The sequence below is a fragment of the Haliaeetus leucocephalus genome, unplaced genomic scaffold (genome assembly GCF_000737465.1).
Source record: "Haliaeetus leucocephalus isolate CR32 unplaced genomic scaffold, Haliaeetus_leucocephalus-4.0 Scaffold373, whole genome shotgun sequence".
Taxonomy (NCBI): domain Eukaryota; kingdom Metazoa; phylum Chordata; class Aves; order Accipitriformes; family Accipitridae; genus Haliaeetus; species Haliaeetus leucocephalus.
Genome location: NW_010972809.1, coordinates 4,159,320 through 4,172,324, shown reverse-complemented (window position 1 = coordinate 4,172,324; position 13,005 = coordinate 4,159,320). Strand labels below are relative to the sequence as shown.

General features: G+C 40.2%; 1 protein-coding gene across 3 annotated transcripts in view; it reads left to right on the top strand.

The window, feature by feature from the left end:
- PHACTR1 (phosphatase and actin regulator 1) overlaps positions 1-13,005 on the top strand; it is a 305,821-nt gene that overhangs the window by 225,750 nt on the left and 67,066 nt on the right. For 2 of the 3 annotated variants that reach the window (XM_010573211.1, XM_010573212.1), the window contains 2 exons: positions 5,569-5,649; positions 12,716-12,901. In XM_010573211.1, the coding sequence (XP_010571513.1) occupies positions 5,569-5,649; positions 12,716-12,901 (267 nt within the window). Of the gene's footprint in view, positions 1-5,515; positions 5,650-12,715; positions 12,902-13,005 lie in introns of those variants that run through there. The other variant, XM_010573214.1, reaches the window with a different exon arrangement.

Sequence of the window (13,005 nt, the reverse complement as noted above, 5' to 3'; positions counted from 1 at the left end):
ACCAGAGATGGACTGGTGTCTTGAGCTGATCTGAATTTGAGTGGAAGCAAGATGCCCTAATAGCATCTTCTCTGTGTTTTAAGTAGTCATAATCTAAAACAAATCCAGTGTTACTTGCAAGACTGGAAATAAAATAAAATTAATAAGAGTTTAGAGGTTTGGGGTGGTTTTTTTTCCATTTTGACCTCTTTTTCTTATTTGATTTGTCTTAATTATAGATTAACAAGTTTTAAGTCTAGAAGGATCATTTCCTAGCCTAGTGTGTTCACCACTGGCCACAGAACAGTTGATGTTAATGCTTTGCTACTGATCTAGCAGGTGATGAGCCAAGTTGTTTCAACTTGTCTGTACCTCACTTTTCCACCTCTATAATTATAATAATGATACTGGTTTGCTTCTAGAGTGTTTTGAGTTATTCCTCCAGTGTGGCATCAATGCTGGGTTTTGTTCCTGTTTTGTTAGTCTGTCTTGTACGTGCCACAGAAGTTTTCCAAACAATTCATGTACTGAAAGGGATTTATTTGGTCAACTACTGTAGTGACACCTGATTTAGAGAGGTATTTGTAATTTTTTTTTTTTTAATCAAGCTTAACTTTTGATACCCACACATCTGATGTTCACTTGATTTTGTAATCTCGTAGAACAGGAGTGCTAGGCTACAGTCAGAACAAGAAATGTCACGGGCAGACATCACAGACAAAAAGGGGCTCCTAATCCTTTCTAGGTAGTAATCTGTCTCAGTCAGGTTTTGTAGATGGTACCGTCACAGGAAAACCCAGGCTGACATTAGAGAGACCCCAAACTTCTGTAAGGAACTTTAATTCTCAAAGATTCAGAAACATGTTGGAATATTTTTTCTTCCCTCAGGCTTCAGGAGATTTATGAGTGTTTGAGGCCAAGCAAAATTCATATTTAGCACTGAGCAAAGCAAACCAGTTATTTCAACCAAGCTGTGTTTTGGCATTGGTCAAACCTCAAGCTCACAACAGCAATGCTGGGTGTCATGCCACAGCTGTTGAAACAATCCCAAAATTAATGGAGCTCTGTGTGAGCTGACACATTTACATTTTCCTCAGCTCCATCCGAGACTTCATCTGCAGCAGCATTTCTTTTCTTAAAACTACCCTCTTCAGTCAATTTTGATTTCAGGAGTGGTTTCAGCCCTAATTTTATGCATCTTTATCTCAGCTACTCACCCTTAGCTTCCTTTACGGTCAGTAAAGACTGTCAGGCGCTTCCAAGGTGCAGTTCAGCCTGGTTTAGATGGTTACATTAGGTTGAGCTCAGTCATGCCTGAGACTTGCTCTTAATATATAAGGAGGCCAACTCAGAGGCAAACGGCCATGCTAAAAATTTGTATCAGATGAATCCTGCTCCATTTGATTATCAAGAAAGTCTACGTAGTTGAAAGAATTTCAAGATGATGTAACATGGTTTGATACACAATCCGTCACATCTGAAAAATCTCTCCTTCCTTACAAGTCTGAAGGAAATATTGATGGTTGTTTATCTTAACACTGTGCAAAGCAGTTGGTTTACTTGTTTCTAATTATTCAGATCTGAATTATTAGCAAAGCAAATTTCTGCCTATTGAATCCAAATATAATTCTGCTCTAAGCTCCATTGCTGTAATGACCTTTGCTTCCTAAAATCATCATGAAAATTATAGTGGCATTTGAAAGGAGGAATTCATGCAAAACAACCCCCAGTGCTTTTTAAGATAAAGGCCAAGGGCAACCTCATATAAAAGCAAGGTTAAGATTCAACTGGCTAGCACAGGCTGGGTTTTAGTTTCGGTTGTCAGATAAGAAGAAAGGGCAGGACTTGTTTATTTAGTCCGCCCCTTGGTTTAAGCAGCAACATGACAAGTTATGCAAAGGAGGCCAGTTTATTCTCATATAGATGCAGGTTGGAAGAGTTCATCTGAGATGTTTTTGTCTTGGAGGGAAGGATGGGAGGGACAGAAAGGTTACACATCCTGACTACATAAATGCCTCTTTGGCTGGTTAATGGAGCAGCAGAAGCACTTGGCACAGAGGCAGTGGCGAGCTTCACCTTCTCAGCTGGAGGAGCAGCGCACAATCACTGCCATCACAGAGCACAACAGCTTATTAAAGGAATAAAGACAAAACGGTACTTGATTTCCAGAAAGGAGGGGCAGGAAATACTCCTGGCCCTGTCAAGGCTTTACTGATCTTAATGGGTCTGCCACAGAGATAAAGCTCAGCTTGAACAGTGGAGAGGTGCTGCTCCTGAGGGACGAGTTCAAAAACACCAGCTCAGAAACATTAATAAAAACATTTCCCACTGTTTCTTCATCAGAGCTTAAAAGAAACAGCATACTGCAGAGCACACTGGCAAAATCTATAAGCATACACCATAAAATACGCATACGCTTATTTCTATAAACTAGTAACTGAGACTGTCTTGGAGAATGGATGAATTTGTTAAGATAACCAGTTTCTGGCATAAGTAGACCCCATAAAGAGGGCTTAATGCTTATTTCTAATCTCCTGGAAGACTGTACAAATGAAAAAAATGAGGTTAATCACCAAGGAAAATTGCCAGTGAAGTAATACATCTTTTGTTAAATATTAATTATATTTAATTTTTCCCCATCACAGAATTTACAAGGTTCTCATGAATCAAGGATTAATTCAGAGGTTTTTATTTATCCTCTGCTGTGAATGGATCCCTTCTCAGTGGAGAGTGAATGAATTTATTTTGTATCAGCTTTCTTCTTGAAAAGAAAATCCTTCGTAAAAGAACTGGCAATCTTTGCCAGAGAAATCCAGGCCGAGTAAAACATTTCATTGTTCAGGCTGTTAGATCCTAATGAGTTCTGCATCTAAGCGCTTGTGATTTTCTTCCATCTGATCCAGCAGTAGCATAGTAGTTCATGCACTTAAATGTACAAGACTTGTTTGGGAGGAAGATTTCTATTAAAGGAAGGCAGCATGTTCCATAGTTTTACTATAACATCTGTTATTATCATTCAGTGCTGCTCTTAGCCCAGCATGCCCTTCCTCTAAATATCTTATTAATTAAACTGGCTTAGTAGGAAAATAATTAATACTTTAAGTCCTGTACCTACTTAGAAAGGATTTAGAAACTGAAAAAATTGTTATAGTCTGAGCTTCAAACTGGAGGGTTGTGGAGTTTTTTCATTCTTGAGCAGAAGCAGATTACAACTAAAAGGGAGTATCTAAAAAGCCTATGTAAATACAGTCTTCCAGATATATATATCGTCTTTGAAATTCTGCTAGACTGCAAAAATAGCCCATGACTTTGAGAAGTCTTGGTCAATACTTGAGCGTCTTCCCCAGCAACTGTTTTGGGAGAGGTGCTCTTGTGCTTCTTCTTCAGAATGTCCTGCTAGTCGTATTTAGCACTTGATCCTCCAGAAGTCTTAACTCCAACCCACAAAATTACCGTGTTTCTTACCACAACTTTAATAATGAGGTGGGACTTTCTAGCTGTGAAGTCGGTAGTAGTGCTGTTACCTTGCATAGCCAGCTGTTGACTAGGCAGGAGGGTGAGATGGTGAAGCCAGGTGGGTGCCAGTGAATTTGTATGTAAAATGTGTATCTGTTACTTAGCTATTTATGGTAAAGTACAGAAATAGCAGTGTCTTTGTTTTGTGAGCAGTGCTGTTGTCTATATGCAGAAACTGCTGCTTTGCTGCTGTTTCACCCAACTTGATTTCCCACTGAAGAACAAGCTGGGACAGACTGGGTGCTGTTCACTGCTTACACTAACATATAATTACACTTTCTCAGACCTGTTGGAAAAGGTGTTGGGTGCTGCCAAATTGCTTTTTAAAGTCAGTCAGGGTTTTAACAATTTCTTTGGTGGGACAAAGCTCCAGAGTTAGCTGTAGCTTGTTTTGGCTTTTTTTGGAGGAGCAGCTATTCTTAAGGAGGAAGAGGAAGAAGCTTTAAATACTGTACCAGAGCAAGGCCCCTTCAGCACAGGGAAAAGGTAGCTTGGGGAGCAGTCTGCAGTGTGACTCTGGAGTCTGATTGTTGGATATTTCTTTTCAAAAGCATTATTAGAAACTTAGAAATCGAAGTTTCATTGAACATCCGTGAGGTGCCTAAAGCGCTTCTTCAAATGGGGCTAAGGCACTCTGGAAAATTCTGTGGCTGTTATGTTAGCAGCCTCCAAAATAATACTGTACCATGTGGCTGGCTAATGCGTATGGGGTCTTGTGCCTCAGCAAAGGGACCTGCCGTTAATTCTGATTGATGCTGAAGTTCAGAGGGTGTGTTTGGGGGAGACCAGGGTTTTTATTAGCTACTGACTGTACCTACTGGCCACCTTTGTCCTGAAGAATACATGTTCAAAACTGATTTAAAAAATGGGGAAACCTAAATTTATCCTATGGAAAAGAGTGAAGCAAAGCTGGCCTTGTTCATACTAAGCTGTAAGTATCTGACAGCAAATAAGTTGCAATGAGTGCAGCGTGTCAGTATAAACATAGCTAATTCATCAAGTATATCGGCCTCTGCGGGAACAGCCAACATGCAGCAGGGCCAGAAAAGGTTACACCCTCATGTTTTCAGGTATGGAGAGAGGGTTTCGAAGCCTCTTTTGCTTTAAATCTGCCTTGGGCAGACTGGAGATGCTAAGTCCCAGTTCATTTGTATGTGTGTGCATCTGTGCTGGGTCTGATAGGGGAGCATATGGCAAAAGCGATTCACCCTTGACTGTGCCTCTTTTTTGGCAGGCACAGTCTTGTTTGTCACAGAGCACACACAGTCGCAGCCACTCCTGCACATCACTTCTTGCGCCCCTTGCTTGCTGGCTTTCAGCTCTTTGCCTGAATGCATGTCCTTTGTGGTGTTTTGGTTAATTGGACATTGTTTTAATTACTGCTGAACTAAACAAACATGATATTTCTATCTGTTGTTTTGCTGCCCCAGTGACCACAGTCTCCAAGCAGCCAATACAGGACTTGGGCTCTTCAGACCTGGTGTAAATTGCAGTGGCTCTCATGCAGTTTCCCTCATTTACACCTTTTTTGGGGAAACCCCCCCTCCAGGGAGGAAAAGGCTCCATTAAACAGCTTTTTTTGCACTGTCCCAAATGCCTTGATCTGCTCTCACTGGAATTAGTAGCAAACAAGCCTTGCTTTCCAGGCGGCAGAGGTGCCAGTCATCTTCCATGGCCTGGGGACAGTCCATGGCCATGTCTTTCATTGGTGTGATCCTTCATGTTGCCTCCTTTCTTGCCTTTCCCTCTCTGGCTTCTGCACTAATTGCTTTTTTCTCCCATTGCTGTCTTTAATTCTCCATGGAAATGCCTGGGTTGTGTGTCAAAATTAAGCAATGGGAGTGCAGACATCTCAAACCGGTCAGTCCATAGCCATTTCTGTCAATAATGGCCATGCTATAGCAGCAGGCGGATTCTCTGGACTGTCAGTAGCCTTTATTTTGAGATGCTAATTTGCCACTGACTTGAAGAGGAGAACAAGCATTTTTTTAAATGCCTTAAAAGGCATAGAGCCTTTTAAAATGGTCATTTCCCTTTTTTCTATTTATATTGACCCTTTTCCTTTGCTTACAGCTTTGGAAAGAAAAATATCAATGAGACAAAGCAGAGAGGAGCTTATAAAACGAGGAGTGCTGAAAGAAATTTTTGATAAAGGTAAGTGTTCTTCTTTTCACAATATTAAATTGACATCCCCTATAGTTTTATTGCCAGATATTACATTATTGTAACACTAAGAACTGGGAATACAGTCCTATATTGCAGAACTGTGCAGAATAAGGTCTCCAAACATCTCTTTTGATTTCACTGTGGGCTGGCCCTCTCCGTTGGATACATGTGGTAGTTACCTAGCAAAAACACTGAAAACTAATCAAAAATGTAAAGCAGTAGAAATATAAATCACAGGAATGGGCAATAGTTACTTGCTGCAAAACAGCGATGCATCCACACTGCGGGTAGACGGAGTGGGTCCGTGCCTGCATGTGTTATCATTGTCTGGTTGAGTCACTCCAGGATTAACTATTGTGGAAAAAGGTAACGTTTAAAGGTTTTGGATCCTGATGAGCACAGAACAGTGCACATTCCTTTGAAACAGCTCAGAAGACATAATAATAATTCCTTCTTCATGATAATTAATTTGTTGAGTTGGTAATGTATTATTTATGCAAAACGCCATTGTTTTACAAACACCATTCTTTTACTCTGGTAATGCAACACATATTTGACATCTATTACGTATGTGTCAATCTTTAACTGCAGCTTTTATTTATTTTGCTGCTTCCCTTGTCAATAACTAAGGGAATGAATTCAGCGAATTGTGTAAAGACATGCCAAAGTTGCATCTTAATTTCAGTAGAACTTATGCATATGCTTTAAAGCCTCATTAATTCAAAGTCTGAAAGTCTTTAACAATACCAGTACAAAACCTGTTAGAAGTCAATAGAAGTTGTAAAACTTTAAAGTTGTAAAACTCCTATATTAGGAGTAGGGTCTACTTCATGGAGTCTGGAGCATTTACATCTACTACCTACTTTTTTAGTCTAGTTTATTAGGAATTTAAAAATTTACTAACTCGAACTGTTTATTTTTTTTAAGTGAAAAAAAAACCAAAACGCAACATTGCAAAACCAAAGAAATATGCTGCTTGTTATTAAATTTTAGAGTTTTTACCTGTATTTTAGATGCTTCTAATCCTTTAGATCTAACACTGCCTATGCTCTCACTATGACCTGCTGGCTTGGAAGTCATCCTAGATGCAATTTCAGGGTAGAAACAACTCCTGGCAAAAGGTTTGCCCTTCTCACTGCTTTGGGTTGTCCACATTTTGGAGTATGACTCAGATCAGACACACAGCCATGAGGCAGGCATCCCTGCGGCCAGTGAGCCATGGTCCAGGCTGTCACACCAAGTGTGTTGCAGTCCAGGGAAGGCCAGGGGGTAGCTCCCCGTTCAGTGTCCTGGCCAGCTCAGAAGTCAGCCTTCAGTCACACCTCTGTCTGTGGTGTGGCCTCCTTCATCCCTGCCGCACATCCCACAATTAGCTGCTTTCTGACCCACCCCTACATACACCTAAAGGCATCCCCAGAAAAAATCTTTTCTGTGCAGTCTGACCCTGCTTTCCACATTGAAACTTGGGAAGGTTCCCCCTGCTTCGCTACCAAAGTGCTACAGCTTTCTCTGTTCATCAAATAATGCTGTAGTTTGTAATCTTCTATGTCATCTTGTGAAGCAGATGCTAATCTGTCTGGAGATCCTCATATGAAAAAAGAAATTAATTCCTCTTTATAGTCATTTTTCACCTTTTCATATCAGAAAAAGCTTGTATGAAACACATGCTGCTTCTTCCTATTTCCGGTGCAAAAAGCAGACACATCAGACTTCTTCACTGTCAGGTGCCACTAAAAGGGAAACTACAATGCAGAACAGCTGGACTTCTTATTCAGGATCCTACATTATTTCCTGCTGGTTGCAAACACAGGAAGCTAAGAATTAGTATGCCTCCTCGAAAGAAAGAGGTAGGGCAAAGAAGAAAGTGGTAATACACAAGAATAGTAGCAGTGGTCGAGTAGCTTTGATGAGAGGAGTGTATGAGAAAGGCAAGATGTGTAGAGCAAAAGCAGTATTTCCTTCAGTGGTGTAATAATCTGAGAGTAATTCTAATAATGGATATTATATCTCACTGTGAACCTTAAGTGAAAGCAACATTTTCCTTGTAATTCCTGTTAGGTAATCTCTAATCCTTAAGAAAACACAGCAGACTTCAGCACTTCATAGCAGAAGGCCTTATTTGATGATGGTAGCACCTTCCATGCCAAGAGGCATCTTGTGCAGACAATACGTGTAGCCATAATGTTAAATCTCTTTGTCTCCCTTTCCTAAGAGGTGAACAAAGCAGACAGAATTGGCCTGAGAGTTATTTTGCATTTTTCTTTCTTAAAAAAAGTCCATACAGGTCAAAGGAAGCTTGTATCAATAGACTGACCCAAGAACAAAAATTCTGGAGCTTGCAGTGTGCTTAGTGTTGGTTTTGTCCTATCTTTCATGTTGAAGAAAAAACAGATTAGCTAGCTTGCCTGCTGTTTAAAATGACACCCTGACCTATTTGCTGGCTTTTTAGAGGACTTTGTGTCATCCCACAGGTGAAAGTTAGCAGAGCACATAAGTCACAGTGTTCATACATGGGAAAGTCACTGCAGTCCAGCTGCTATTATTTGGGAAACAAGAAATGCTTTTATCACTTCAGTGACCCCCACACTTAAACTAGTCAAGTGAAACCATTCCAGACTGAACTGCAGAGAACTCTTTTCTTGGCAAGGGCCAGACTCATGACCGAATCAGCTTCTGTCGTCTTCCATTTCTAGGGTTCTGTAACTTGAGTCTTCTGAAAATGTAGGCAAAGGTTGTAATTCTTTCAAATACTGTGTATTTTTGGAAAAATACTAAGTTGAAGAAGTATCTGATGAGGCACCTGCTGTTCTAATAGTTTGTGGGCAGGTAGTGCTAAGAGGTTAAAAATACAGCTTCCATTCGCAACACAGAACATACCAGGGGATTTAAAAGAACTCACATTTTCGCTATACTATTGCTCCTACACATAAACAAACAGCTTTGATTTTCACATGAAGGTGTAACCATCCCAAAAGCATCTGTCTTTAGAATTGCCCACTGTTCCATGGTGCCAGTCAAAGAACTAAATCTACTTGTAGTATTTTGATACCTCTTTTATGTAATATAGATGAGATTGCCTGTAGTGAGAAATTCCTGAATATGAGTGTGTACTGATTGCTTGCTTCAGAGGTGATGGTACAATGGTTTTTCAAGGAAGCATGGGCAGTCTTCATCTTTTATACTTTTGTATTATTATACTCTATATCTAATCAAAATGATGGATTTAGACCTAAATTTCAGGTTACCTAAATCCTGACAGGATTTGGACGTGTTGCACTTATGTGCTGAGGCAGGTTTTTTGTCAGTACATGAGCATAACTTTGAAGAAGTGGCTTCAGTAATGCAGCAAGGAGGAAGGCATGGCAGCCACCAGAAAGACAGTTGTGCTGCAGTGAAATCATGTGTTGGAAGGTTTTGAACTCTTCCAGAAGCGGGAGGACATCCATATTTCAACCTGTCTCAAACTCCAAGGGATCCCACAAAATTGGGGGTCTGCTTAGAGACTGAAGTCAAGGAGAAATCTAACCACTGTGCTAAGGTAGCCACCAAGGCTAGGAAACAGCCCTGGGGACAGGTCTTGACCACATACAAGAACACTTCGTTTTCCATCCCCTAGCCCATAGGGGCCATGGCAGAGAAAGACATGAATTTTTCTATGCCCTTCCTAGCCTTTGCCATCAAGAATGCTTGCCTGGACAGTCTTACTTGAAAGCAGGCAAGTACTGAAGGAGACAACCCAAAGTGGAAAATAACCCAGGATTTTGAACTTTCATCATCATTTTGACTTCCGTAGCCATTTGTCTGTGGAAGGAGTGCATGAGCATGGCACTTTTCAGGTATGCAAGAAGTTCCCTAGTCCAAGGTGTTAAGAGTGAAAAGACATGGTGAGAGGGTAGGCAGAGCTCCAACATAAAGAACAACAAAAGGACCGGTCTGTGTCAGTGTGATGCACTGTGGGCTGCTTCACACCAGGCAATTTTTAAAAAGTACCTGGAAGTGGAAATGGCAGGTGAGTTCAGGAGTACAAACCATGCTTAGGAGCTGCATGTTTTGAACATATCATCTGTGCATTTCTGGGCCTTCACCCCATGCTGTTACTTTCACATGCTAAGGTGAATCAAAGTGTCTGGGTAGAGTCCTGCATCAGAGAGTTTCCTCTGAGGTCCTGTTTCTTCACTGACTTCAGGTGTGCGGAGCCTCCTCAGTAACAGAAGAGCAGCCTTCATGTGCTCCTGTTGCTGCAGAGGTCAAGCTACTCTCTCTGGTCCCGTCCAGATTCACTCAGCCAGCATTATCAAAACTCATGCATTTAGGGGAAATCATTCTCCAGTAAGTAGCAGCAGGCCCTGTGAAAACACAGCAAAGGATTTAGCAAGTAAGAGAACAAAAGATTACATGTGTTATCACTGTGCAAAATTAACTTTGAACTCATAGCCGGTTCCTGAAGACTAATCGGTTCATTCATTTATGTGTAATTATTGCATTACCAGGATTCTTTTAATTTGTATGTCAGCTAACCAGAATAGCTTTTAGTACTTTAAAAGTAATAAGTAATTTGCCTTTTATGTCTGGTTGTCAAGCATGTCTCTGAACCAGGATTAATTCACACTAAGATATTCTTCACAAATTTTTATCTGCATCTTTGATCTGTTTGCTGTACTTCAGCAGCTCCCCATGTAGCGCTTCTTTAAGCGAGATCTGATTTAGGGTACGTATTTCAGTCATGATTCTGTGTCATGTCTGATGATTTCATTCAAATCCAAGGACAAGTTTTAGAGTCTAAATGAAGATTAGAGGTATTTAGAGGTAAGATTAAAAGAGGTTATGCTGTCAGTGCAGAGGGCTGTCATGCTTGTTACTATGACAAAAAGTAAAAGCCAAAATTTTATCTTACGTTTTACTTTTTTGCAATCAATCGTAAAGCTTCAACAGGTCATATACCTTGAGAAGTGCAAAGTGCACTACAGTAAGATTTCAAGATGCTCAGCATGTTATGATAGGCATCCCACTTCACTAAAAATATGTAGACATCCCTCCAAAAAATAAATGTTACTGGTTTTATCATGCATACTTTTTGTCTGCCCACAGTTACAGTCAAATTTAGTCCTGCACTGAATTAATGAATATTGCTGGACACAATCACTGCCTTTCATTCAAGAAACAGTTGCTCTGCATAAGAAAAAGTTACACTCTTTCATGAAAACAGGTGACTGAGACAACAGCAGCCCCTATCCCAAACACCTGTAAAGGTGTGTGTTTATAAAAGGGAGACAGAGCAAGCACAGAATACATAGCATTTCCACCCAAACAGCTAAGTCAAAAAACATTCACCTTAAATACTGGCTGAACTGTTGTTTGATTTTTGCTGCCTAGGGAAATAAATGGGTTTGTATTGAATGACCACAGCAGTTAGGAGACTGCTCTGAACAATTGGCCAAAACCTTCAGTTTTGATTAATGTTGCTACCTTTTAGCCAGCTCAGTTGTTTGCTCTGAAAACCATGGGTTGGATTTCAGTCTAGTATGATGTGGCTGTGTACCATAATAGCTATCTAGGTCTTCAAAAAGCCTCCAACACAAACAAGAAAGTCAAGACCTTGGTATTCCTAATAATTCCAAAATAAGTAGGAGACCATCTTCAATTGCTGTAGGGAAGGTTTAAAAGGCAGAAACATAATTCTGAATACTTACCAGCTAACGTACTTTCAGACTTGTTAATTGGTGTGTCCTGACGCTTAAGTGAGAATTTTTTTCTCTTTTCAGTATTGTTATCTGAAGTGTTTTGCACATCTTAGCCCTGTGAGGGGAAAATGTGCACTCACTTAAATGATTTACATCTCTGTTCAGTAGATTGAGCACTAATACAGCTAATCAGAGGTGCCCAAAAATCAAGAACCAGATCCTGAAATCCTGAGTTTGACTTAAAAAAAAAATCTAAATGCGTAGTAAAATTAGGGTCCATTTATTTGCCTGCTGGTTTTTAGCCTTACAGGTCACATTCCAGTTATATTTTCAGGCTTCCACTCATTACCATAGGGACTGGACACTTTCCTTTGTAAAATTGTAATTGAGATATCCATGTAGTCATTGCCTCCAGGTACCAGAGTGCTGTGCATAACAAGTCTGAGATAAAAATCATGCGGGACGACACCATAGAGAATGATCTGATCCCTCGCTTCTGTTCTTTATTATTTCTAATGTGGAGTGGCATTTGATAGGAAAGAAACTACCAGTTGCTGTTACAGAAATTTTGCTCAGATAAAGGAGATATTAATAACTTTAAAAACAGGCTTTCTAAATGGAATCTGCTATATCCAGTATCAAGACCTTACACCAGGTGACCATAAAAATTATTCTTTCTCTTACTTAAAATCTTGGATGCTGGGAGCTGTAATGTTTTTATTTGTATGTAAAATAGGGACATACTTCTGTGATTTTGCTTGTGTCCTTTATAGCATAAAAATTGGTGTAAGGGAAGAGAATAATTCTTGTTATTATTATTAAAATATTATAAATTATATACTGTGTATTTTAGTATTCTTTAAGAAAGCTCCATAGCTTCAGTTCCAGCCATTCTCATTCCTGACTTCCCAGCTTCAGCAGAGATAGAGGGAAAACAGATTTTGTGGCCCTGGATGGGCCTGCATGGCCCCATGAGTGGAGGATGGTCAGGAACCATCCAGCTTAGACCGTGGATCATAATGACCATCCTAGGGTAAGCAAAGGATCAACACAGATATTTGGTAGATCTTTCCCAAATCTTAATAACCCCTTAAGGCAAGTGGAATGCTGTGAGACTTCTGTGAAACTGTTGTGGACAGAACATCACAGTCAGACATCTCCAAAAATTGCTCTGCACAAATTTGTATTTTTGAGATACAAACCATATTGTTTTGATCCTTATCCCTGTGTCTTCTGTAGACATACAAGATCTCAGTTCCCGTTACTCATTTTCAAGCAAGCTAATGGAGATAGCAGATTTCATTTTAAATTTTTTCTGCATCTTATTTACATGTCTTCTGTTGTCATTCTGCTTTTCCTCCAACTATGAACAGATGGAGAACTTTCCATACCAAATGAAGAAGGAGCTTTGGAGAATGGGCAGCCTCTGGGCTCTGGGCAAGTGCTAAGCTCCAGCCAGGTATCCCTGCCAGCCCTAGCAGAACTGGAGTCAGGTCCAGCATCTGGGGAACCCTGCTCCTATGAGGTCCTCCCAACCACAGATATCATGGATGGGACAGGTAACGTCTTGTTTACGTTATGATGTAGATACTCTAAGCTATTTGAAACAAGTTTTTGACTTTTAACATTTGGTGTCTAGCCCTGAGAAATCCTTGTCAAAGAC